The sequence below is a fragment of the Rhinatrema bivittatum genome, chromosome 3 (genome assembly GCF_901001135.1).
Source record: "Rhinatrema bivittatum chromosome 3, aRhiBiv1.1, whole genome shotgun sequence".
Lineage (NCBI taxonomy): Eukaryota > Metazoa > Chordata > Amphibia > Gymnophiona > Rhinatrematidae > Rhinatrema > Rhinatrema bivittatum.
Genome location: NC_042617.1, coordinates 298,585,889 through 298,611,135, shown reverse-complemented (window position 1 = coordinate 298,611,135; position 25,247 = coordinate 298,585,889). Strand labels below are relative to the sequence as shown.

Sequence of the window (25,247 nt, the reverse complement as noted above, 5' to 3'; positions counted from 1 at the left end):
GCGCTTACTCGGTGGGGCCTGGTTGGAGCCCTCCCCAGAGCCCCCCCCCTCGGGAGCGCTTGCTGCGCTTGTACATAAGTACCTTGCGCAGCAAGCCCGCGAAATCCTCAGAGAAACGACCCGGATTTGGAAGAATCGGCGCCGGAATCCCCCCGGGGCTGAAGCCCCTCCTCGGCGCCCCCTCCTGCCGCGCCCCGCTGCGGGGATAACGCGGGAGGGAGAGCCGAATCGCCTGCCGCGGTCCGCGAGAATTCCTTGCCAGTGGCCAAAATGGCCGCCGCTCCCGCGCTGAGCGGGAAAATGTCCTGAGGCCTATTTATTGAGCCTACCCCTCGCGGCGGCGAACGCGCGATCCGGGCCCGAGCCCCCCGCGATGCCCTGGACGTTGGTTCACCGTCCTGGATGCAGGCCGAGCAGAGGCCCTCCTGGAAAAAACACGCGCGTGCGCGCGCCGACCCACAGGCCTTGCCTGAAGAACCGCGCGGCAAGCCGGCGACCGCGGGAAGTAAAAAACTGAGGCGCGTCAAAATTAAAGAAAAAACTAATTCGGCGACCTCCCCTCTCGCCTGCGGCGCCCCCCTGCGCGAAAACGACGGAGCAGCGACGCCGAAGCAACGGAGAGCCGGCCGCAACAAAATAAAAACAGAAAACTTTTTTTTTTTTTTTTTTTTTTTTTTTTTTTTTAAACGCTGACGCCGCTGTCCCGGGTCCTGGAGCCCTAGTCCTGCAGGGGTGAGTGAACCGGGCTCCCCGGTGTCACCCCTGACGCTGCCACTAGACCAGCCGGGTCCTCGACCCTGGCAGCGGCCTCAACCGGGGGAGGGTAGTCCCCTCAGGACCTCTCAACCCCCCTGGGAGGCAGGGCACCCGAGACTAAGGGATTAAAAGAAAACCCCAATTTGGTATATAAAACAACTATGCCTAACAAAAAACCTAGCCCAAAAATTCAAACCTGACTAACACCAACACCAGAATCAGGTCAGGCAGGGCTGTGACTAGACCTGCACCATCTACTGGAGACAGAGTAAGACTGAGGGGCTGTGACTGGCACAGGGGCTTATATGGCTCCGCCCACAAGTTTTAGTCTGTCTCCATCTACTGGTGCGGAGTCACAACCCAGGTGTCCTGGACTGATCCTGGTACGTACAGGGAACAACCAATAAGGGCTGTATAACAGTCTGGGTAAAACAAATAAGCATGGGTGTAGCTTGCTTATTGCGGCGGTTACTACCCCTAACTAATCTAGCTAGATATTTCACTTGGATGCAGCTCCATCACTGCTCTCTACATTAATGGTGGGGGTGGAAGGGGAATAGAACCAAGAGCTAAGAGAAACAGATAAGTATGAGAGAAAAAATGTGTGAGGCTTGCTGGGCAGACTGGATGGGCTGTTTGGTCTTCTTCTGCCGTCATTTCTATGTTTCTATGAGCCTGACTTCAGTGCTGGGAACAATCATAAAAACTACTAAATAAAATCACAGAACATATAGAAATATGTGTTTTACTAGGATACAGCCAGCATAGATTTACACAAGGGACGTTTTGCCTTATCAATTTGGATTTTCAGAAGGCATTTGACAAAGTCTCCATAAGAGATTCCTGAGAAAAATAAGTGATGGGATAACAGGCAATGTCCTATTGTGGATTGCAAACTGGCTAAAATATAGGAAACAGATAGTATGAATAAATGGTCAATTATCTCACTGGAGCGCATCAGGAATCTATATTGGGACTGGTGCTTTTTTTTTCTCTCTATTTTTACTTATCTTCAAACTAAACAATGAAGAGTCCTTGATAACTAAAAAAAACCCCCACATAATTAGCATGCGTCAATCAAAAGAAAAAGTCCACAAAGAAGAAAAAAAGTCCATGAAGAAAAAAAGTCCACATATTACCATTATCTAGTCCACAATGGGGGAAAAAATAAACCAGCAAATTTTCACAGATATTTGGAGTAATTAAGGACATCAACCAATAAGCACTATGAACTTGTATATTTCTATTTTGAAGAACATTTTCCAGCTGCGACAGATTTGAAAAAAAAGTACCGTACTTTTCGCACTATAAAATGCACCTGACCATAGGATGCACCTAGGATTTAGAGGAGGAAAATTAAGAAAAAAAATTGTCCCCATGATGGGCTCTGTACGGAGCTCCCCCTGGTGGCCGTCCATGGGATTTTTTTTGGTTTTGCTTTTTATAGTAAGGTAGAGAACCATCCACACAGATACTCACACTCACTGGTTTTCTCTCCCTCACATACCAGGCTGATAACCTGCCCTTGGACACTCGTTTTCCCTTACCCCTTATTCAATAAGGGGAGGAAAACGCGCGTCCAACCCGCAACACCTAATAGCGCCCTCAACATGGCAAATGCACGTTGATGACCCTATTAGGTATGCCCGCGCGATTCAGAAAACAAAATGTGCAGCCAAGCCGCACATTTTACTTTAAGAAATTAGCGCCTACCCAAAGTTAGGCGCTAGTTTCTGCCGGCACCGGGAAAGTGCACAGAAAAGCAGTAAAAACTGCTTTTCTGTGCACCATCCGACTTAATATCATGGCGATATTAAGTCGGAGGTCCCGAAGAGTAAAAAAAAGTTAAGAAAAAAAAAAAGAAAAAAATTTTTTAAATGGGCCGGCGGCTGTCAGGCCGAAAACCAGACACTTAATTTTGCCAGCGTCCGGTTTCCGAGCCCATGGCTGCCAGCAGGCTTGAGAACAGACGCCGGCAAAATTGAGCGTCGGCTGTCAAACCCGCTGACAGCCGCCGCTCTGGGCTAAAAGGAAGCGCTATGATGCGCTAGTGTCCCTAGCGCCTCCTTTTGCCTGTTTCTACTGCACCACCTAATTTAAATACTGAATTGCGCGCACCAGCGAGCAGGCGTTCGTCCGCTCTCCCGCGGACTTTACTGAATTGGCCTGATACATAGGCTCTTTCACACTCACTAGCTCTCTCCCCCACTCAACTCACTGGCTCTCCCTCACATATACACATACCCACAGACAATCACACACTCAGACTCTCTCCCTCATACACACAGCTCTCTCACACCAGTTATTTTAAACTTTCATGACTGCTTCGAAGTTCAATCATAAATAGTCAGGGCTATATTACATTAAGAGAGCAATTTGCTCCTAATATTTCAACAGGTAGCCACTTAATCAGCACAGGCAGTAATTCTATTTGCTGGTCTGTGTCATGCGTCCTCCATCCCAGGCAGTATAATACCCCCATGACCCTCCAATACAGCCAGACAAATTAGAAGGAAATGGCACCAACCACAAGGAGTGAAGTTCTTACTTTGGACTGCAAGTGAGGTCAACAATTGACCATGTATCGTCCTCTGTCAGCAGAGCCCGAGCTCCCCGCCGGTCCCGAGGTGCATCTCACTGCGAAGATCGGCGTGGCGCAGGTCAAATGCCAGCCATCTGAACTGGAGGGGCATCCGTAGCCCTCCCGGTTCAAACAGCTGATGTCTGACCTGCACCACGCCGACCCTGGCAGCAAGATGCACCCCGGGAACAGCAGATCGGCAGGGAGCTCAAGTTCCACCGGCAGAAGACAACACACCTGCGCCACCATGCTGATTGGGCTGAGTTGGGAGGATGCGGGGGATGGCACATAGGAGGGAGAGATGCTACATTCGCTCCATAAGATGCACAGACATTTCCCCCCCCCCCCCCCCCCCCCATTTTTTTGGGGGAAAAAAGTGCATCTTATGGAGCGAAAAATACGATAGTTTATTTCATCTAGCTAGTGCTTTTTAATATATTTATAAATGATCTGGTAAAGGAAACGACAAATGAGGTGATCAAATTTGCAAATGTCAATTATTCCAACCAGTGAAATCACAAGCAAATTGAGAAATTGCAGGAGTCCTTGCAAGACTGGGAGATTTTGCATCCAAATGGTAGGTGAAATTTAAATGTGGACAAGTGCAAAAGTGAAGAATACATGGAAAAGTAATGGAGAAATTATTTACCTGATGATTTCATTTTACTTAGTGTAGACAGATGGACTCAGGACCAGTGGGTTATGCTCCCCTACCAGCCAATGGAGACAGAGCAAGCTGACGTCACAGTATATATACTCCTGCAGTGACCCCCGCCTGCCAGTATTCTCTTCAAAAGTAACTATGGACAGACTAGCAAAAAACGTGATTAAAAAACACAGGCAACCATAACCGAACTCAACCAACATGAAACACTGAACCCAGGTACCCCAATATAGGGACTGGATGAATATTTACCAGTAATCCCCTGGAACACTTAACCCCACAGGAGGACCAAGGACACAAATTCAGCAGCCGAGGGCAGGAAGCTGAATTTGTCTACACTAAAGAAAATGAAGTTATCAGGTAAGTAATTTCTCCATTTCCTAGCGTGTAGACAGATGGACTCAGGACCAAAGGTACTCCCGAACAGGGTGGGAGGCTGCTCGCGGTCCAGTAAACACTGCATATGCAAAGCCTGCATCCTCCTGGGCCTACACATCCAGACGATAAAACCTGGAAAAAGTACGCAAGGAGGAAACTCTGCAGCATAGCAGATATCGACGGGAGACAACGATCTAACATCCGCCAATGACACTGCCTGAGCCCTAATAGTCAACGGCTTTTCAGCATCCACATACGCAGCCGTTACCATCTCTTTAATCCAGTGAGCTATAGTAGCCCGCAAAGCTGGTTCGCCCTGCTTCTTTCCAACAAACAGGTGATCTGTCTTTTGGAAAGGTTCAGAAACATCCAGATACCACACAAGGCATGCAAAAGACTATACTCCTCTGAGTCTGTCCTTATCCATGTATGGCAAGGAAATGGACTGATTCAAATGAAATTCTGAGACCACCTTAGGCAAGAAAGATGGAACAGTACGCAGTTGTAATGCTCCTGGAGACACCCGAAGGAATGGCTCCTGGCAAGGCAAGGCCTGCAGCTTGGAAATTCAATGCGCAGAACATATAGCCATCAGGAACAATGTCTTCAAGGTCAATAACCACAAGGAAAGGCTATGCAGAAGACTGAATGTAGGGCCCGTCTAAAAAATCCACCACCAATTTTAAGACTCCACAAGGGAAAAAGCAACCTCAAGGGAGGCCGAAGATATTTCACTCCCTTCAAAATGCGGACCACATCAGGATGAGACAAGGAAACACCATTCACCAGGCCTCTGAAACAAGCAAGAGCCACAACCTATACCTTCAAGGAATTAAGAAACAATCCTTTATGCAAACCATCTTGCAAGAAGTCCAGAATGAGGGGGATCTTGAGTGAGGAAGAATACCGTGCTCCTCGCACCAGGCTTCAAACACTCTCCAAACCCGCAAACAGGCAAAGGAAGTAGAGAACTTTCTAGCAAAGAGTAAGGTGACAATCACTGCAGAAGAAATATCCAAGCTTCAACAGGCGAGCCCTCTCAAGGGCCAAACCATAAGACAGAATGGAGTGGGATCCTTGTGAAGAACGGTTCCTGCTGCAACAGATCCAAGGGTGACAAGATGAAGGGGGGTCTCAACCAGGAGTCATCGCAGATGTGAATACCACAGATGCCTGGGCCAGTCCGAAGCCTCAGGAGAACCAGACCCCTCTGGCCTTTGATCTTGTGAATTATCCTGCCCAGCAAGGCATAAGGCAACTCATCTTCTGGTCAGACCCAAATGAGAGCACAGATCTCTCCTGCGACTGAAGAATTGAGGAACCTTCGTATTTCAAGAAGTCACCAGCAGGTCTAGGAAGGGGAGGCTCCAGCACTACTCTACCATCTGAAATGCCTCGGCCTACAACACCCACTCTCCTGGGTCCAGACTCTCCCTGGTGAGAAAGTCTGCTCTTACTTTGTCTTTTCCTGCAATGTGAAAGTCCAAGATAATCTGTAGATGGGCTTCCGCCCATTCCATAAGTTGGTCTATTTCCTGTGACACTTTTAGGCTTTTGGTTCCTCCCTGGCGATTGATGTAGGCCACTGTCATCGTGTTGTCTGACATCACACGGACCGCTCAACCCTGCAGCCTGCTGACTCTCGGGCTTCCAGGCAGTTGATGTTCCAGAGGGACTCTTCGGCACTACAATGTCACTGGGCCATCAGTTCTTGATAGTGAGCTCCCCAGCCCTGGAAACTTGCATGTGTCGTGATTACCAACCAAATCAGGGAGGATAAGGAAACACCTTTGCTCAGATGAACCTCCTACAACCACCACTGGAGGCGAGAGCAGACATCATTTGGCAAGTGGAGCCAAACTGAATAGTCCTGAGACTGTGCGTTCCAAAGCGACAGCAGAGAGCACCGAAGAGGACGCATATGAGCACTCACCCACAGCACCACTTCCAGGGTTGCCGCCATGTGAAATCAATTTCTGAATCCAAACTTCCCAGATACTCCAACAACTGGAATAGCTGAAAACTGCTCTTGGCCAAGTTCACCACCCAACCGAGCTCCTGCAACAAGGAGATTACCTTGCTCATCACCAGGCAGCTCTCTTCCTGAGACTTAGCTCGAATCTGCCAGTCGTCCAAGTATGGATGCACCAAGATCCCATCTCTTTGCAATGATACTGCTACCACCACCATAAACTTGGAAAACGTTCTAGGGCTGGTGGCTAGCCCAAAGGGCAGCACCCGAAACAGATAATGGCGACCCAACACTGCAAAGCGTAGAAAGCATTGGTATTCCAATTGGATGGGAATATGAAAGTAGGCCTCGGACAGATCCAGGAAGGTCAGAAATTCCAACTGCAAGGCCATTATCACAGAGCAAAAGGTTTCCATGTGAAAATGAGTCACCTTCAAATAGCAATTTATTTAATTTAAACAATTTTTTCTACATCGGTATATGGACCTAACCTTCACATCGGTTTACAGTCTTTTTAAAAACATAAAATCATATAATACATAAACAATAAATGACAATAGCAAGTAAAACTAAAAAAAATTTCTTACGACATCTTTCAACTACCAAAACACACTTTCCAACCACCATAATTTCCTTCTATATCATGTCTGCTCAGTTATTCTCACCATAGGCTTGCTTGAATAGCCATGTTTTTAGAGGTTTTTTGAATTCTGTCTGGATTCTAACCTTAGTTCCACTGGTAACATATTCCAAATCTTGGGAGCCGCTAGGGATAGTGCTCTCTCTTACTGCTGTTAATCTAGCAGTTGATAGTGATGGAATTGCCAGTAAACCTTTATTTGATGATCCCAAATTGCGTTGAGGAGTATGTAATCGAATGGATGCAGTTAACCATTCCGAATTTTCAGTATGTATTGCTTTATGTAGAATTGTTAAAACTTTATATTGTATCCTTTGTTCAATTGGAAGCCAATGTAGCTCAATAAGTATTGGGGTTATATGGTCGTATTTATGAATTCCCGTTAGTATCTTTGCTGCTGCATTCTGGATAATTTGTAAAGGTCTCAAGGTAGAATGGGGTAGTCCAAGCAACAAGGCATTACAATAATCAATGCCGCTAAACAATAGGACTTAGCAATGTTCTAAATTCTTTTTTATTCAGCAGCGGTTTTAATTTCCTTAACAGAAGTAATTTAAAGAACCCATTTTTCGTTAGTGTTTCTATGTAATTTCTAAAGTTCAATTCTGATCTATGATAACTCCAAGGTCTAATTTTTTGGTCAGGGTAATTGATTATTTTCATATTTAAACTGTAAGGGGCAGATTTTATAAATCTGCGCACACTCGTAGTTTTGTTCACGCACCAGGCGCGAACAAGAGTGCACGGGATTTCAACAGATACGCACGTAGCCACGTGTATCCATTAAAATCCGGGGTAGGTGCGTGCAAGGCTGCCAAAAATCGGCAGCCTGCACCCATTCCCTCTGAGGCCGCTCCAAAATCAGATCGGCCTCTGAGGGAACTTTCCTTCGCCCGCCCCCCACCTTCCCCTCCCTAACCCACCCCACCCCCACCTCTATCACGAAAGTTACGCCTGCTTCGAGCAGGCGTAACTTTGCACGTGCCGGGCCGGCTGCTGCGCTCTATGTTCCGGTCCGGAGGCCGCGGCCACGGCCCCGGGCCAAAACCACACCCATGGCACCACCCCCGGATGACGCGCTGAATGCGTCACGACCCCTCGACATGCCCCCCGATGACACGCGGATCGCGACATGCCCCCCCCTCCCCCTCCCAGGAAATCCCTGGGACTTACGCGCATCCCGGGGCTTTGCGCACGCCGGAAGCCTATGCAAATAGGCTCGGCGTGCGCAGGGGGTGTTTGGGCCAGGTTTTCGGCGGGTACGCGCGTACCCCTTTGAAAATCTGGCCCATAGTTCTCCTTGCTCATTCCTTGTTTCCTTTCTAATAGCATTATTTCAGTTTTTTCAATGTTGAGAGTTAATTTCATCTGTGATTTATGATGTGCTTTATGATGTTCATATACATTTCAGTTATTTGAAAAGCTCTCTCTAATGTATCTTTTATTGGTATTAGGAACTGTATGTCATCCGCGTATAGCTAGTACGACAATCCCAGGCCTGACAAAAGGTGACAGTGGTGCCATATATATATATATTGAACAAGGTTGCCGATAATGCGGACCCTTGTGGTACCCGTTTCCAGCTTCACTATCTGCTAAGGTGTTTATGAAAACTTGATACGTTCTATTATTCAAAAACGGATTTGAACCATTCTAGTGTTTTTCCCTTTATTCCTATTTCAAATAATTTTGTGCACATGATCTTATAATTGACCATATCAAACGCAGCTGATAAGTAACAATAATAGGAATCTTTGTCCTGAATCGAACTCTCGCAAAACCGTATCCTGTAGTGATAACAGTGTTTCCGTACTGTGATTCTTTCTGAAACCATATTGTGTGGCATATATTATATCATTTTGTTCCAGATGTTCATTCAATTGTTTGAGTACCACTTTTTCAATCAATTTTGCAATACTAGGCAGGATTGATATGGACCTATAATTTAATATTTTGGAATCTAGATTTTTCTTTAAGATTGGCTTAATAATTGCATGTTTCAACTGTTCTATAGTATGCCTTCCTCTAAAGATTTATTGATGATTAATGTCAATGTTGATGCTATTGCCTGGTTTAATTGTTTTAGGGCTTGGACTGGAATTACATCTATTGTATGTTTTGCAGGATTTTTTTTTTTTTTTATTTTTTATTTATTGCATTTTCACCTTTTACACAAATAAACCATTGTGATTGAAATTATAGGTTACATATTGGTATATCATATTATTTAAGAAGTACTAAAGACAATAATCATACAGTAACCAATCAATATTAAGAAATATTGAGGGGGGTATAGAAACCTTCTAAGGAGCGTACGAACTTCAAGGTTAACATGAAAAAAGAAATTTAAGGTGACCAAACCCAGCCATTCTATACCTTTTAGCACCCACTGCCATTACCTATATCGCAGTTAGTCGGTGAGAATCTATGAAAAAACGGAGTTGCGAGGGTTCAAAAAAAACATAGACGGAGTCTAAATACTTGACTACGCATTTACAAGGGTAACGAAGAGTAAACTTTGAACAAATAACCATCGCATCTTCTCTCAGTTGGATAAATTTTTTCCTCCTTTCTTGTGTGGGCCTCGAAATGTCCGGAAAAAGCCATAACTTTTGACCATAGAATACTGCAGCCCTATTTCGGAAAAACATCTTCAATACGTTATTCTTTTCTGATTGAAAAGCAAAGGATACGAAAAGAGTTCCTCTTGCTGTTACTACATCCTCAACAGAAAATTCCAGTACTTGTGAAATATTTAATTGGTCTTGCTGTTCTTGACTCTGCTGTTCATTTCTTTTTACTGATAAATAATATATCTTAGTAATCAGCGGCATTGCCTCTAGCGGAATTTTCAAGACAAGATTTAAATATTTTTTAAACAACTCCAATGGTGTTATTAAAGTTATAATTGGAAAATTTAAAACTCTTATATTGCCACTCCTTATTGCATTTTCTAGATTTTCTATCTTTTTGTCAGTCACAGTCTCTTTTTGTATTACATGGTGTTGAAAAGTTTCCAAATTCTTGACTTTTTCTTCCATCCCCTGGATTTTCTGTTCTTGCTTTTCAGCCTTTCTTTCACTTTCAACACTACGTTTATTCGTTTCCACACACATCTTAGATAGGTTTAGAATTGCATTTTCAACTGCTGCTAATGCAACCCAAATGGTATCCATTGTGACTATTTCAGGCTTTACAAGAAAGGAAGTCAATTGCCTGAACTCACCAGCACTTGCGATTCCAATGGCAGTTTCCCTTCCCTCATCCAAGGTTGGACTGGGTGTTGCTATACCCAGCTGCGATGTTCCTTCGATGGGTCTCTCACCCTGAGCTCGATGCTCTGCGAGGTATCCCTGCGAAGTTGCCTGCGTTGTCCCGCGGCCTTCCATACACTGCGGTGGGGGGGGAGTCTCGGGTGCGCCGGGACTTAGCGAGATTTCGTCAGCCAGGGGCTGAGATGCACGCTCCTCATCTCTGCCCTCCGCGGCTGTCGCTCCCGGAACTACAGGCGTAGGTGTCGAAGTGAAGAAGGTTGGAATCGTAGCTTGAGTCAAATCTCCAATACTAGTAGACGGTAAGCTCTCCCTTAGTCGAGCTTTACGCTTCGTATGTGGCATTTTAGAGGTAAATTTTTACAAATTTGAAGAGAAAGGAAACGCGCTGCCTTCACACACCTCTCACTTGGCCGCCATCTTGCTTCCCCCCTGTTTTGCAGGATTTAAGTTCTGAATTTGACACATTTGAGATCCAGAATGGGCAAAAGGTACCCTTCCCCTTCTTGGGCACAACAAAATAGATGGAATATTGCCCCACACTTTCCTGAGATGTAGGCACAGGAACACAGCCCTTGGCCTGAGGAGCCTTAGAAGCATGCTTCTTCTGTGGGGAGTAGCAAGACACCATGAACATATTCTGAGAAATACTGTGAAATTCCAGCACATATCCCTCTCGTATCACCGCCAAGACCCACCGATCTGATGTGATCTCAACCCACCTCTGATAAAAGAGAGAGGCGCGCCCCCCCCCCCCCCCTATCTCTTGTTCCCGAGGGTGGGTCAGCAAACCTTCATTGGAAAGCTCGGGAAGATCTACCACTCGAGCCCACTCCTCTCCTGGGCTTTGAGACGAAAGGACTGAGACCTACCAAAAGACAGTCCTCTGAAAGATCGACCACTCTGTAGGGAGGGAACCACCAGGAGCCCTGGAAACAACCCCTCATAGCCGAGGGGCGCTGCAATTGCTTCTTATCCTTCGGCAAGTGAGGAACTGAACACCACCCCTCTTCAACTCTCTCCCAAACAAGAGAGCCTTTAAAAGGCATTTTCGTAAGATTAGCTTCGGAGGCTGCATCAGCTGACCAATTTCGCAATCAATAGTGGACACCAACTGCTACCACTGAAGCCACTCCTCTGGCCGAGCTACAGACCAAATCACAGCCCGCATCTGCCAAAAAGGCAGCAGCGGGTTCTATAACTACTCTTGAATTCATCTCCATCAACCTCCTGAGAGAGAAGCAGACAAGAACTGGCCACAAGAGTGCAACAGGAAGCAATCTAAGTCGTTGCCACCAGCGGTGGATTCCCGATGAAGACCAGCCCGGGGATTCGTCGCCCAGGCGATACCACATGGTCTGCCGAGTGCGGCTCTGTCACGGCCGCGCTCGGCAGACCACGTGACTAGTGCGACCAGCCCAACGGGGGATGCCCGATCCCCCAATAGGCCAATCCGCCCCTGATTGCCACCACTTCAAAGGCTTGTTTAAGGATAGTCTCAATCCATCTATCATGCACATCCTTCAAGGTTGCTCCTCGCTCCACGGGTATAGTCGTCCATTTAGAGAAGGCACAGACCAGCATATCAACTTTGGGAAGATGCAAACGCTCTCTCAGTTGGATCCAGGCTTTCCAATGTCCAACCCCCTTTGAAATTTGTCTCCAGGGCATCCCATAAGATCAGTTCCCTGAATTGCATCCATAACTGGGAAAAAAAACAAGAGGCTTTACACAAGGAAACCAAAATGGGATTCTTCTTCAGTTCAGACATGAATCTGTACCAAGAACAACCAGTTTCTGCAAAGTCTGAGAAATCAGAGCCGGCAGTTCATCTCTATAAAAGTACCGTAACATGGACAGATACAGTTCCAGTCTGGAGGAATTTCCCCATCCTCCAGGGAATTAGGCTAAGCCTCATCAGTGTCATCCAGGTTCCTGTTGGGAATACTCGCAGCGAACCAAGGAGCACCCCAGCGTTGAAAGATAGGATTGGAAAAGGGAGGGGCCACTGGCTGAGGGTCCGACCTGACCAGATTGAGCAAAGGAGGACTGTGCCTGAAGAATTGTAACCCTTGAAAAAACTCCACCCAAGAAAAAGCAGCCAGGCAAAACCCAGAAGGAACTGGAGCGAGGCCCTCTAAACTACCATCTCCTGTGGAAGAGCCAGTCAAGGGAGTACAAGCACCTGGCAAACCTCTGGACAAAACCATAACCAAACCATCTTCAGGAAAGGAGGACCCTGACATAGCAAAATCAGAGGAAGGCAACTCTCCTTGAGTGTCCAAACAGCACCGACACAGAAGAAGCCACATCAGACTGAGAAGCCCAGATATGACAGGCAACACAGAGAGAAAGGAACTTAGGCTTATTCACTGGCGCCACAGTGGCAGTGAATGCGCGTCCAAACTGTTCACGCTCAAAAGTTTATGCACAAAAAATTAGGCAGTGCTCAATCCACATGCATAATTTGTGTGCAATGACTTGCACATATCACCAGTTTAAGAAGTTGTACGCGCAAAAGCACGCCCAAAACTGAGTGTACAGCACGTGAGCAGAGCCAATGCAGTGCGCACACAGACATCATGTAGAGGGCAGAAAACATGCACAAAAGCACGCAAAAAATGCCACCGGCCTAACCACACAGCGTGCGGGCAAGAAGCTTAACTGCAGGGCCTAGCCCATCGGGAGGCCACAAACCACCAGGCTGCCCAGTTCCCCTAACCCCAATGGGCGCGGGAATGACATCAGAACAGCACACCGAGCACAAAGATCGGAAGAAGTCCTAAAACCCTTCTGTGTGTTTCAGAAGGTAAAAGTTTCTTCCGCTTTTTTAACTTACCGGAGCTCAGTACTTACCGGCTGAGAAGAGACACGGTCTCTGGCTGTGGGGGGAGAGGGCATCTGCCATCACCGCTGTGCTTGGCCTCCTGTACCCGCTTGACTTTCAGCTGTACAATTAGCTAAGTCCACATCAGGAAACCCAGCTACCAGACCAAGGCACACATCTGAGGGACCACAGAAATCACCTCAAGAATTCTCAACTGGGGGAGGGACCATTTGGTATCACCACAGGAGAGCAGGGCTTTTCTTCCTGTAATTTAAAATTCTCCTTCTAAAGTCTGAGGCAATCCCCATACAGAGATGCACATCCACCATCTGCTGGAGTCTGAAAATATTAGCAGGCTGGGGTCACTTCAGATATATATATACATATATACACACACACACACACACATATACACACTGACACGTCAGCTTGCTCCATTCTCCATCTGCTGTCAGGGGAGCATAACCCACTGGTCCCATCTGTCTACATGCTAGGAAACCCACATTGTAGTTACAAGTTATTAGGTTCCATATAAGGAGTTTCAACCCAGGAAAAAGTTCTGGGTGTCATTGTGGACAATACTTTGAAATCCTCAGCTCAGTGTGCTGCAGCAGTCAAAAAAGCAAACAATGTTAGTAATTAGGAAAGGAACGGAGAACAAAAATTGAAAATATCAATACTGCTATATCACTCCATGGTGAGATTGCACTTCAACTGTTGTGTACAATTCTGGTTGCCACATTAAAACAAAAAAGCAAACCACCACACATAGCTGAATTTGAAAAAGATACAGAGAAGGGTGACCAAAATGATAAAAGGAATGGAATGGCTCCCTTATGAGGAAAGGCTGAAGAGTTAGGGCTGTTCAGTTTGGGGAAGATACAGCTGAGGGGGGGATATGATAGAGGTCTATAAAATCATGACTGGTCTAGAACAGGTAAATGTGAATATGTTTTTTATACTTTCAAATACAAAAACTAAGGGACATTCCATGAAGTTAGTAAGTAGCACATTTAAAACAAATTGGAAAAATCTCACTTGATACAATTAAACCAAGCTATGCTAGCTGCCTTTAAAAAGGTTTGGGCAAGTTAAGAACAAAACATGCCATACTGGGTCAGACCAAGGGTCCATCAAGCCCAGCATCCTGTTTCCAACAGTGGCCAATCCAGGCCATAAGAACCTGGCAAATACCCAAAAACTAAGTCTATTCCATGTTACCGTTGCTAGTAATAGCGGTGGTTATTATCTAAGTCAACTTAATTAATAGCAGGTAATGGACTTCTCCTCCAAGAACTTATCCAATCCTTTTTTAAGTCCAGAACTTATTAACCAGAGACTCGGGAAAAGCCACTCATCTCTGGGCATTAGCAACATGAGATCTATCTCTTGTTTGGGATCTTATCGGGTACTTGTGGCCCAGACTGGCCGCTGGTAGAAACAAGCTACTGATCTTGATTGACCCTTGGTCAGACTCAGTATGGCACTTATGTTCTAAAGGAGTTCATCTTTAACCTCTCCCGAACTAACAGGCTTCAATCCACTGACTTCTTATGGGATTAAGAAATACTGGAAATAGAATTTGTGGCCACACTCGAGAAGGTACAGGAACTGCTCTTCAACAGAAGCCATCTCCAGCTGCAGTTGAGAAGATTGAGAAGGGTCAGAGGAAGAAAAAAAGACGAGCAGTAGCAATACTCCAGCATTTTTTCAGGACCCACCAGTCTATGGTGAAATGGATGGATTGAATCCTTTCCCCACAGGATGACATGGGTCTCAATCATCAAAAAATGGTCCCGGATTTAGGCTGCCTTTGGTCGATTCCTTTCTGTCTGTTGCCCTCAAAATGAGCAGCTGCTGCTGAAGAAAGGGAAGATCGCTGACTGGAGTAGAAGAGATATCTTTGAATGGACTCAGTCAAAATACTGGCCTTGGGAAGCAAATGGTTGGTGCCCCATCATAGCTAACAATGTAAGAATTGATGTTGCTTAATCAGAACCAGTGCGTCTTGAAATTTGTTGCCAAATAAAAAATGATCCCCTGTATAGGGTGCAGCTGCATGATTATGCATATCCTCTGAGGCCATTCCCTCACAATGATACAAAGTCGTCAGGATCCCATGAAAGCATCTGGTCTTGTGGTTTCGAAAGCCTTGTAAATGGAATGAAGATTAGTCCACTGCTCAATGGAAGCCTATTTACTCTACGTCTTACAATGCGAAAGGCTTTAATTTTTTCATGCATTTGTGCAGATACTGCACCATAAAGTGCTAGTCAGTCACAATCCAGCACTCCATATGGATCACCATAGACCTTTATTCCTCCCCAATTATCCTATGTTTTAAGATCCTTCCCAGGAGATATGTTGGAGTGATCATAAGTAAATTTAGCACATTCCAAAGGAAATTCCACCACTACCCAGAGAGTTTGGACCATCCCAAACAGCATCTGCCACATCCTCATCTGGACATGCTTGAGACGTTTGAACTGGGGATAGCTGCGAGTCTGCTGGAGATTGAAGGAACTGAGAAGCCCAAAGACATCTGTTCTCAGGTTCTTTTCCTGAAAGACATGTTTGCCGGCTTATCCAAAAATGGAGTAGCAGTAATTTTCCAGAGATATGCTTAGGCAAGTCTGGCAGGGGATCTGAAGGAATCCCTGAGCCATAACTCCAATGAGGGCAGAGGATGAAACATCTGGTAGATGCACAGATCCCACTTGTCTGATTTGCAAAGGGACATCCCCTGGAGGAGAATCTACCACCTCATGGTGAGGACTTCCTCAGTGCTGGGAGCTCGAGAAGAGCTATACCCCAGGGGTGGGACTTTGGGTAGCCCCACTAAGTGGGAAATATTTTTTATTTAGAACCTCTTCTGTCCAAATCTCCTCCTCTGGTCTTCAGGGCTTAAGGTGACAAAGACCACGTTTTCATTAGCTTGGCTCCCAATGGCCAAGGGACCTAGTCTGCTGGAGATGAATCAGACATCCTCTTCAGAAACCCATTTCAACCCAACCTCACTAAGAGTTGCCTATAAAGTCAAGAAGGAATTCTGTGCGATTATAGCTGCATTGCTATGATGGTGGCCAGATCAGAGGGGCTCTGTCCTGGTTGGTCAACAGCTCCTACAGCATCTTGGATCCATGGCCAGTACCAGCACCTCCCTCCATGTCATAGCACCAACAGCAAGATTTAGGATTATGCAACAAAGCACTGACCAAAACATAAAACTAATCAATGGCATCTTGGCATGCCATGCCAAGGTCATTTATTCCATCCTAGAACGTAAGCTCCATGTCTATGATACAGACCCCATCTTGGTCAGCCCCGAGACCAAGTAAATCAAATGGCTCGGTGCCATGAATAATGAGACCTGCACGGATGAGGCTACCTCTCCTCCTAAGCAAAGAGGCTCACTCTGACACAGCCTTATGATGATGTTCTCATTTTTTCTTTGCTTTGAGGGGGTGGCCAAGAAAGTAATCTCTTGCATCATATAGGTGCTCTTCTCTGCACCTCACCCAGCACCATAGTTTTTTGTGCCAAGCTCAATCCCTGAGCTGAGACAGATCAAGGAATTGGTACCATAGGAGGGGAGCTTTACTGTACTTACAAGAATGACAGGCGGGAAGATTCCAATCTTGAATTCTTGCATCAAACATCATCTCGCCTCTGGACAAAGAGTTCTTAGCTACTGGCACTTTACTTAGGGCCTCCATCTTCCAGACACTTATGCGGCATCCTAGTGGGCATACTACCACTGTAGCATGGGGAAGGGGGGGGGGGGGGGGGGGGGGGGGGGGAGGGGATTCCTGTCTTCCAAGGGCTTAGGTTTGGAGGAGGGTTGCAGGAAGGAGGCCCATTTTTCCCCTTTGGGGCACTTGGTTTCTCTGGACCAGTCTTCGCCAGGCTATTGCTGGGGAGCATAGGAGAGTGATGCGGTGTTTTCTCCATCCTGGAGCCGGGCGATCTTCGCAGCCCTCTCCCTTTGGGCCTAGGGGACATCCTCCTGCAGTCCCGGCAGGGTGTCATATCATCCTGGGGCTTTTGGAGCCATGGTAGCACTTAAGTGCTGTGAAGAAAGAAAGACTAGAATACAAAAAGATCAGAGAAGAGAAGAACTGTGCCTGTTGCTACGCAGGAAAGGCGAAAACAGACATCTGCAATCACGCAGGAAGGCACTGCTCAGGCGTGCAGCAGCAAAGCCCTGCTAGTGCTAGGAGAAGTTCCTGCCTCGAACCACCAGGGGGCACTCCCAGACAAGCAGGCTGAATTAGCCATGCTATCTGCGGGAAAATACCAAAATTATTTAAGAAAGACTAGGATATGTCTATGCAGTAGTTCAGACTAAGGTCCAAAAAAGCAAACCGGAAACAGATCCAAAACAGCAGTTGTGACCAAAACAAGAGGATCAGTGAACACCAGGAGTTCTTTTATTTTGCACAAAACAAAAGCCTGACTCAGGCCGAGTTTCGCTCTTTGAGCTGCTTCAGGGGCTATTATGTGTAATGCCAGTGGTTTGTCTCCATGCAGCAGTTCAGCCTCTTTTAGAAATGTGTAAACAATTGCCTTCCGGCTGTAAAATTTATGGCTCTGACTGTTAAGGCTGGTAACTAATCGGTTGAGTTCCTGTCTGAAGTGGAACTTGCCGCTGAAGTGTTTGTGCCGGCATTCAAGCGGAGGTGTATTCATCACTGTCTGACCTGAAGGCAATTGCTTACACAATTCTAAAAGAGGCTGAACTGCTGCATGGAGACAAACCACCAGCATTACACATAATAGCCCCTGAAGCAGCTCAAAGAGCGAGACTTGGCCTGAGTCGGGCTTTTTATGATGTTTTGTGCAAAATAAAAGAACTCCTGGTGTTCACTGTAGCTCAGACTAAGACAAAGGTTCAAACTGTGGTATGCACATAGAATTCTTGCTTATGCTTAATGTCTTTACTGAGCTCTTAGAACTGGATCGGTGCGTCAAACATCCCCCTATGCGCGATCACAAATTCATTCCAGCCTGTCAATGCAGAATCATAGGGGCAGATAGCAGACATATTTGAAAAGGACTACTTTGGCACATTTTTAGCAGGACCCCCACTCCCCATTCCCTTGGCAGTCCTCCATTTAACCTACTTACCTCATGCAGACCCCGCTGCTCTATTTCATTTACACAGTGAACCACAATAGGAGGAATCATTGGAGACGTTTGGAACACAAAGTCAGCAAGGGTGCCCTGAAAAACAGCATGGACAGACATTGGAAAAGGTTATCTAGATTCTCTTGGGTTTTTTTCTCCCCACACTGTAGAACCCACTTACAGCATATGAAAGAATTTTGAAAACTGTTCTAAACTATTTTTTTTTTGTTTTTAGCATAGAATTAAACACATTGTATATTTAGCCAATATGGGCTCAAACTCTAAGCGCTTTCTCTCACCAGGATAACAAGCAAATATGCCTCTTGTATATGGCTTACCTCCATCAATGAGGACGCTTACCTTACTTTACCATCCGTCAGACTACCCACTAGTTTATTGATCAGATTATATATTAGATTAACACTCCATCTCTATATTCCTCATCACAAATATATGATCTATAGTCCATATAATTTAACAACCTAATTCTCACCCAGAGCTATAGCCAATCTTTCAAAAGAATCGCAGTATTTCTATTATTTTATAAGTTGTGGTTTTATTATCCTGTTCACTCTTATCCTAGTTTACTCCCCTGTTTTAATGTAATCGCATTCTTACATGCTTGTTATTGTTATAATGTAAACCGAAATATGTAACTTTGCTACATGAATTGCGGTATATAAAAATGGTAAATAAATAAATAGATAAATAAATAAATAATAAGGAGTAGAGGTGATGAGCGGTATACAGTTAGGTAAACACCATAAAAAGAGTATAGCACTATGAAATTTCATGGATCCTGGTCTTAAGGGATTCAATAAATCAAACTTGAGAACATTTTTATGGGTATTCTTATGGTTCCTCAGAGTATTGTCTTATTTTCCCTAGTTTTACTATTGGGCTTTGTCCCTCCCGACGCAGCCCTTGTGGCGAAACACAGTCCGTGTCAGGGGACCGAAAGATTTGCCTACAAGCAAATTAATAAATGAAGAATGTGTTGATTTTTTTTTTTATTTCTAAATTTCCAAAAGTATGGATCCTTGTCGAAGCAACCCCTGCCAAGTAAGCCAGCTGCAGAGGTTCGTCCACTACCAGAGGAGAAGATCTGCAAACCACCGATCCGGGATGGGCTTCTACATGCCTGAGAAGATCCACCTGCAGCCACCAATGCAGTTGGGAGGAGACCTCCATCAGCAGCTGCAGTCAAATCGAATAGTCCTGAGACTGCAGGCTCCACCAAGACAGCAGTGAGCGATGAAGAGGATGCATATGTGCCCTTGCCCACAGCACCACTTCCAGGGTTGCTGCCATTAGGCCAAGTTCTTGCAGGTAGGACCATTCGGTGGGACGCAGAGTGTTCAATCAACAGACGAAGCTGTACCAGCAACTTCTAATTCGAGCTTCTGGCAGGAAAACCTTGCTCTGCTTCGTGTCAAACTGAAGCCAGAGATATTCCAACAACAGAGCAGGCTGGACTGCTCTTGGCTAGGTTCACCACTCAGATGAGCTCTTGCAACAGGGAAATCACCTTGCGGAGTGGAAGGAGACTGTTTAGATACAAAGGACCCCCAACCTCAGGCCAACACTGCCCACCAGCCCAGTTGCATATTTTCTCATGGGTGAGACTTGGGATGAAGGGGGGAGGGTAATAATAATACTTAGTAAGCGGGAACACAAGAGGTCCCTTCTATTCTATAAGGTGGGTGCCAATAACCCCAAATTGTCAAATATTAAATGTTCTTGCTACCTTGTAGAAATGATTATAGTTTAGACTGAGACTACTAACCATGACTAGATAAGTGTGCTGCTTGACATCCTATTAGCAATGTACATAGTCATGTAGAAATGTATATACTTTTATAGTCTAATAAACCTATTATATATTTGAACATACTGCCAGCCTTGTTCACAGTCCCATTTGTTTTCCTGGGGTAAAGGGAGGGAAATCCCACCCACTAACACCTTCTTCCCCAGGTGGAGGCACCAAGAACATGAGGACCAACAGTGTCTGCCCTAAAGGGGCTCCCGCCAGGTTGGTCCCAAACTCAGGAATGCCCCGCAAGGTAAGCGGTCAAGGGGACATTACATAAATCACTCTTCCAGCGACTTGGCTCGAATCAGCCAGCCGTCCAAATACAGGTGTATTAGGATTCCATCCTCTCTCAACTCTGACAATAAGGAGCGCTGGAGCGGTCACATATGGGCCCTTGCCCACGGGATGACCTGCAGGGTTGATGCCATGAGGCAGAGGACTTGAAGATAGTTCCATACCTTGGGGTGTGCATTAGCCATCAATCGTAATTGTTCCATCAGTTTCCTTCTCCTCGGAGGAGGGAGAAAGACTGTTCTGTTTGGTGTCGAAACAGGCCCCCAGGTACTCTAGAGACTGAGAGGGCTGCAGACTGCTCTTGCCCGTGTTCATGACCCAAATGAGTTCCTACAGTTGGTTCTTGACTCTGGTCACCTGCCGGCTCTCTTCTGAAGACTTTGCTCTGATCAGCCAGTCGACCAGGTAAGGGTGTACTAAGATCCATTCCCTTCCTTAGTGTTGCCACCATGACCACCATAATTTTGGAGAATGTTCTGGGGGCGGTTGCTAGGCCGAAAGGTAGTGCTCAGAACTGGTAATGGTGACCCAGTATCACAAAGCGTAGAAAACACTGGTGGACCTGATGGATTGGAATGTGAAGGTAGGCTTCGGGGAGGTCCAGGGAGGTTAGAAACTCTCCTGGTCGTATTGCCATTATGACGGATCAAAGAGTTTCCATGCGGAAGTTTAGTATCCGCAGATGGCAGCTGACATTTTTGAGATCCAAGATGGGCCAGAATGATCCTTCCTTCTTAGGAACAATAAAATAGATGGAATAGCACCCTGTATTTTGTTGGGGCGTGGGAACCGGAGTTATTGCCTTCAGATTGGAGTAGTCTTGTTAGAGTGGTTTCCACTGCCAGTTTCTTGGTGTGGGAGTGGCAGGGTGACATCATAAATTTGTCTCGAGAGTTGCTGTGGAACTCCAGAGAGTAACCTTCTCGAATGATGTTTAGTACCCATTTGTCCAATGTTATCTTGACGACCCACCTTTGGTAGAAGAGGGCGAGTCAATCCCCTATCTCCTCTTCCTGTGAATGGGTCGGCCCCTTCTCATTGTAGAGCACAGCTGGAGCCTGCCCCCGGGCCTGCTCCTCTCTTGGTCTGTCAGTTCTGAAAGGGCTGGGACCTTCCGGAGGGACAAGGTGCCTGGAACTGCAAGCTACTGTAGAGTCTAAAGCGCTGCAATCCTCTGCCTTTGGTTCTTCTGGGAGAGGGACGCCGAGATCTTTTACTCCTGTCTTCCGGTAGCCGAGGCACTGAAGATTCGCCCCATTTGCTGGCTAATTTCTCCAATTCGCTTCTGAACAAGAGATCCTTTAAAAGGATTTTTGTGAGATTCGCTTTAGATGTTGCATCCGCAGACCAATTCCATAACCATAGTTGTCTTCTGGCTGCCACTACCACGCCAACACCCCTCTGGCTGAGGTACGCACCAGGTCTGAGTTTGTGACCGTCAGGAAGGCTGCTACAGGTTCCATTGTCTCACCAGTATACGTTCCGGAGTTATTTGCCTCTTGAGAGGAGCAAGCAGGAACGTGCCACCAATGCGCAGCAGGAAGCAATCTGAAGTGTCATTGCTGTTGCGAAGGCCTGCTTGAGGATGGAGTCCAACAATCTATCCTGAGTATCCTTCAATGCAGCCCCCTCCCTCAACGGGAATCGTTCTTTTTTGGGACAGCATAGACCATTGCATCCACTTTCAGGAAACACAGGCTTGGTCGCTGCCTCTAGAGGGTATAGGGCTTCCAAGGCCCAACCCCCTTTGAAGCTGGCCTCCAGGGTATCCCACTCCAGGTCAATCAGTTCCTGGATGGCTTCCATCATTGGAAAGTAGCATGAGGCCTTACGAAGGGACACCAAGATGGGGTTCTTCTTTGGTTCCGTCATAGGGTCTGTGCCTGGAATACCCAGCGTCTGCAGAGTCTGGGAAACAAGGGCTGGTAATTTGTCCTTGTGGAAGAAGTGAAGCATGGTTCGGTAAGGTTCCTTTCCTGGAGGGATTTCTGCTTCTTCCAGGGAGTCACCCTCATCATCTGAGGTGTCTGGGTCCCTGTCAGGGAAGTTCTTGGTTAGACGAGGCATGTCTCAAGGCATCCGAGCAGGGCTGGGAGGATCTTGTGCTTCCGGCAGGGGTTGAGCCCAGGGCGCAGCCAGGGCTGATTGTGCCTGAACAAAGGCTTGCAGGCCTTGGAAAAATTCCAAACAGGAGAAGGTCCCTGGGTCCATGTTAATCCCAGGAGGAGTCGGAGTAGGGGCCCCAGAGGTGCCCTCCTGTAGAGAAGCCATCTCGGAGATGCATAGGTCAGGGGAGCTATCGTCTGTAGTAGTTCTGGACCCATCCCCCGACAGTAAGGGACCAGGCTTGGGTTCACCCTGGGCTTCTTTGCAATGTTGACACAGGCAGGACTCCAATTCAGGCTGCGCGGCTCTTATGTGGCAGGCTGTGCAAAAGAGTGCCTTCTGGCCTTCTTGGGCACTGGTGCCATTGTGTTTGCGCGTGTAGTTATAAACGCGGCTGTGCGTGTAGTTATGTGCACAGGTGCGCTCGTCTGTATTGGACGCGTGCAAGTTAGGCGCATCGACCGCCCGACCTGCCCCGCACGTACCGCCGGTCGAGAAGGAAAGATGGCGCCCCCAGAGGGTCTCCACATGTGTGGACCCTTGCACTGGATCGGGGTCTAGCCCAGCCAAGGCTGCTTAACCCGATTGGTGCTTCCTTTTAACCTTGCCTGAAGAAGAATTTGGTACGGCAATCCGAGCTCTGGAGACCAGAGACCTGAATTTAAAGATTTTTTTCTTACCTGATCTCGGCGCTCAATCGTGTCCCAGACTGTGTCCAGCTGCAAGGGGGGGGGGGAGGGAATTACCTTCACCACTGCGCTCTGTACTGCACCTGCTGCCTTTCAGCCACACTGGGAACAGGCTACCGCCAAGGCACACCTCAGGGATATCTGAGATCACCTCAGGAATTCTCGATTGGGGGAGGGACCCTTAGGTATCACCACAGGAGAGCGGGGCTCTTCTTTAAAGTAATTTTTCTCTTTGCTGTAATGCTTAACAATATTCTAGTGTGGGATAGTGTCCACATCTGCTAGGAGACGGAGAGATCCTAAAGAGCTGAGGTTACCTCAGGGGTATATCTAGAGTGACGTCAGCTTTGAAATCTGACTCTCTCCCATCTGCTAGCAGAAGAGCACAATTCCCACTGGTCCTGAGTCCATCTGGCTACATGCTAGGAAAACCCTCCTGCTGTCTATTTTTTTTTTTTTTTTTTTTTTTACAGCTTGCCTGAGCTCAGCCTTACCTGGCCGAGTACAGAGTCTCCAGCTGTGGGGGGGGGAGGGGGCATATGCAGTCACCACCACACTCTGCTTCCTGCAACCGCTGCCTTTCAGCTGCTGAAAAACCAGCTACCGGACCAAGGCACTCATCTGAGGGATCACGGAAATCACCTCAGGAATTTTCAACTGGGGGAGGAACCTTTTGGTATCACCTCAGGAGAGCAGGGCAAATTTTCCTTATTTCTCCTTTTTTTCAAATCAAAGCAATCCCCCAGCAGGGAGATAGATGCCCAATCTCCATCTGCTGGAGACAAAGAATACAGGCAGGCTGTCACTGCAGGGGTGTATATATATACTGTGACGTCAGTTTGCTCAGTCTCCATCTGCTGATAAGAGGTGCATAACCCACTTCTCTGAATTCATCTGACGGGACGCTAAGAAATGAATCTATACAGTCCCAAGATGAAAATTTCAACTCCCAAGGAAGTTGAAGCCCCTCAGTCTCAGGAACCCTGAGGCTACCCGAGTCTACTTCTTCACCCCTTGAACTCTATTAGGACCTCTAAAAAGGATAGTCAACTGGGAGCTCCCCCACAGGCTGCACCAGTCCAGATGTGTCTGCAAATTTTGGAGACAAATACCGACAAGCTATACTACTGCACAAAATCATGTATTGTGCATGTTGTCACAGAATACTTGTAGTTCTGTCTCTGCCTACTGGCAGAGAGGCATAACCCACTTATCTGCACTGGTATGGCAGGATAAGGAAGTTAGTAACCACCACAAAAAAGTAAACTGATCCCACCACCACTCAGAATCAAATATATTAGGGAGGGACCTCTAAAAAAAAAAAATGTATGTATCCTATAATGTGCTTAGTATTGTCAGAGTATATGATAATGTGCACTGTTGTAGTCCAATCTCAAGCCAGTTCCTTTTTTTGTTTTGTTTTCAAATGTGCAAATAAAATAAACTTCATATCAACAATGTGTCATTCAGTTCTGGTCAATGAAATCATTCCAAATATACATTTTAATGATGCTCCAGAAAATGGAAGAAACACTGAAAACAAATATCAGACCTCCCTATTAGATGCCTCTGCATCCTTTCCCTTATAAATGATCAGTTTGGCCACTATTGTTACAGCCTAAAGATGGTTGTTCTGCATAACATCAGTGAAGGTCTTATTTTTTGCCATTTGCTTATATGTATATAGTATTTTACTAATTTTAATTGGTTCCTTCACAACTGAACTTAGTTATAACCCCTGAGGGAGACACTTTGTCAAAATATTGATGTCTGGTCCATTTGGAGAGTTCATGACAGACTATATTGAGCACTGCTTAAAGCTAAATATATCTGAAATGATTACATCAACCAGAAATGACTGGCAAGTTATTGATGTGAAGTTTATTTGCATATTGGAAAAAAAAAAAAAAGAACTGGATTGCGGTAAATTGTAGCCATACACATTATTGTACTGGATATTTGACAATCGTGAACACATGATAAACATTTAAAAAAAGAAAAAATAAGCTGATTTAATTTTTTATTTTGAGGATAAGGCAATTGTCATAAAACTAAAGACACTTCCAGGAAAATGAAAGAGCACTGCAGCTGGACTGAGCCTGCATCTGTTCACTGCTGAATTCAGACC

At 46.2% G+C, this 25,247-nt stretch overlaps 1 protein-coding gene across 1 annotated transcript in view; it reads right to left on the bottom strand.

The window, feature by feature from the left end:
- The window catches only part of RACGAP1 (Rac GTPase activating protein 1), a 186,662-nt gene that overhangs the window by 61,745 nt on the left and 99,670 nt on the right, over window positions 1-25,247 (bottom strand). Inside the window, exon 11 of the mRNA XM_029595020.1 lies at window positions 18,218-18,313. Coding sequence (XP_029450880.1) covers window positions 18,218-18,313 — 96 coding nt within the window. The remainder of the gene's footprint in view (window positions 1-18,217; window positions 18,314-25,247) is intronic.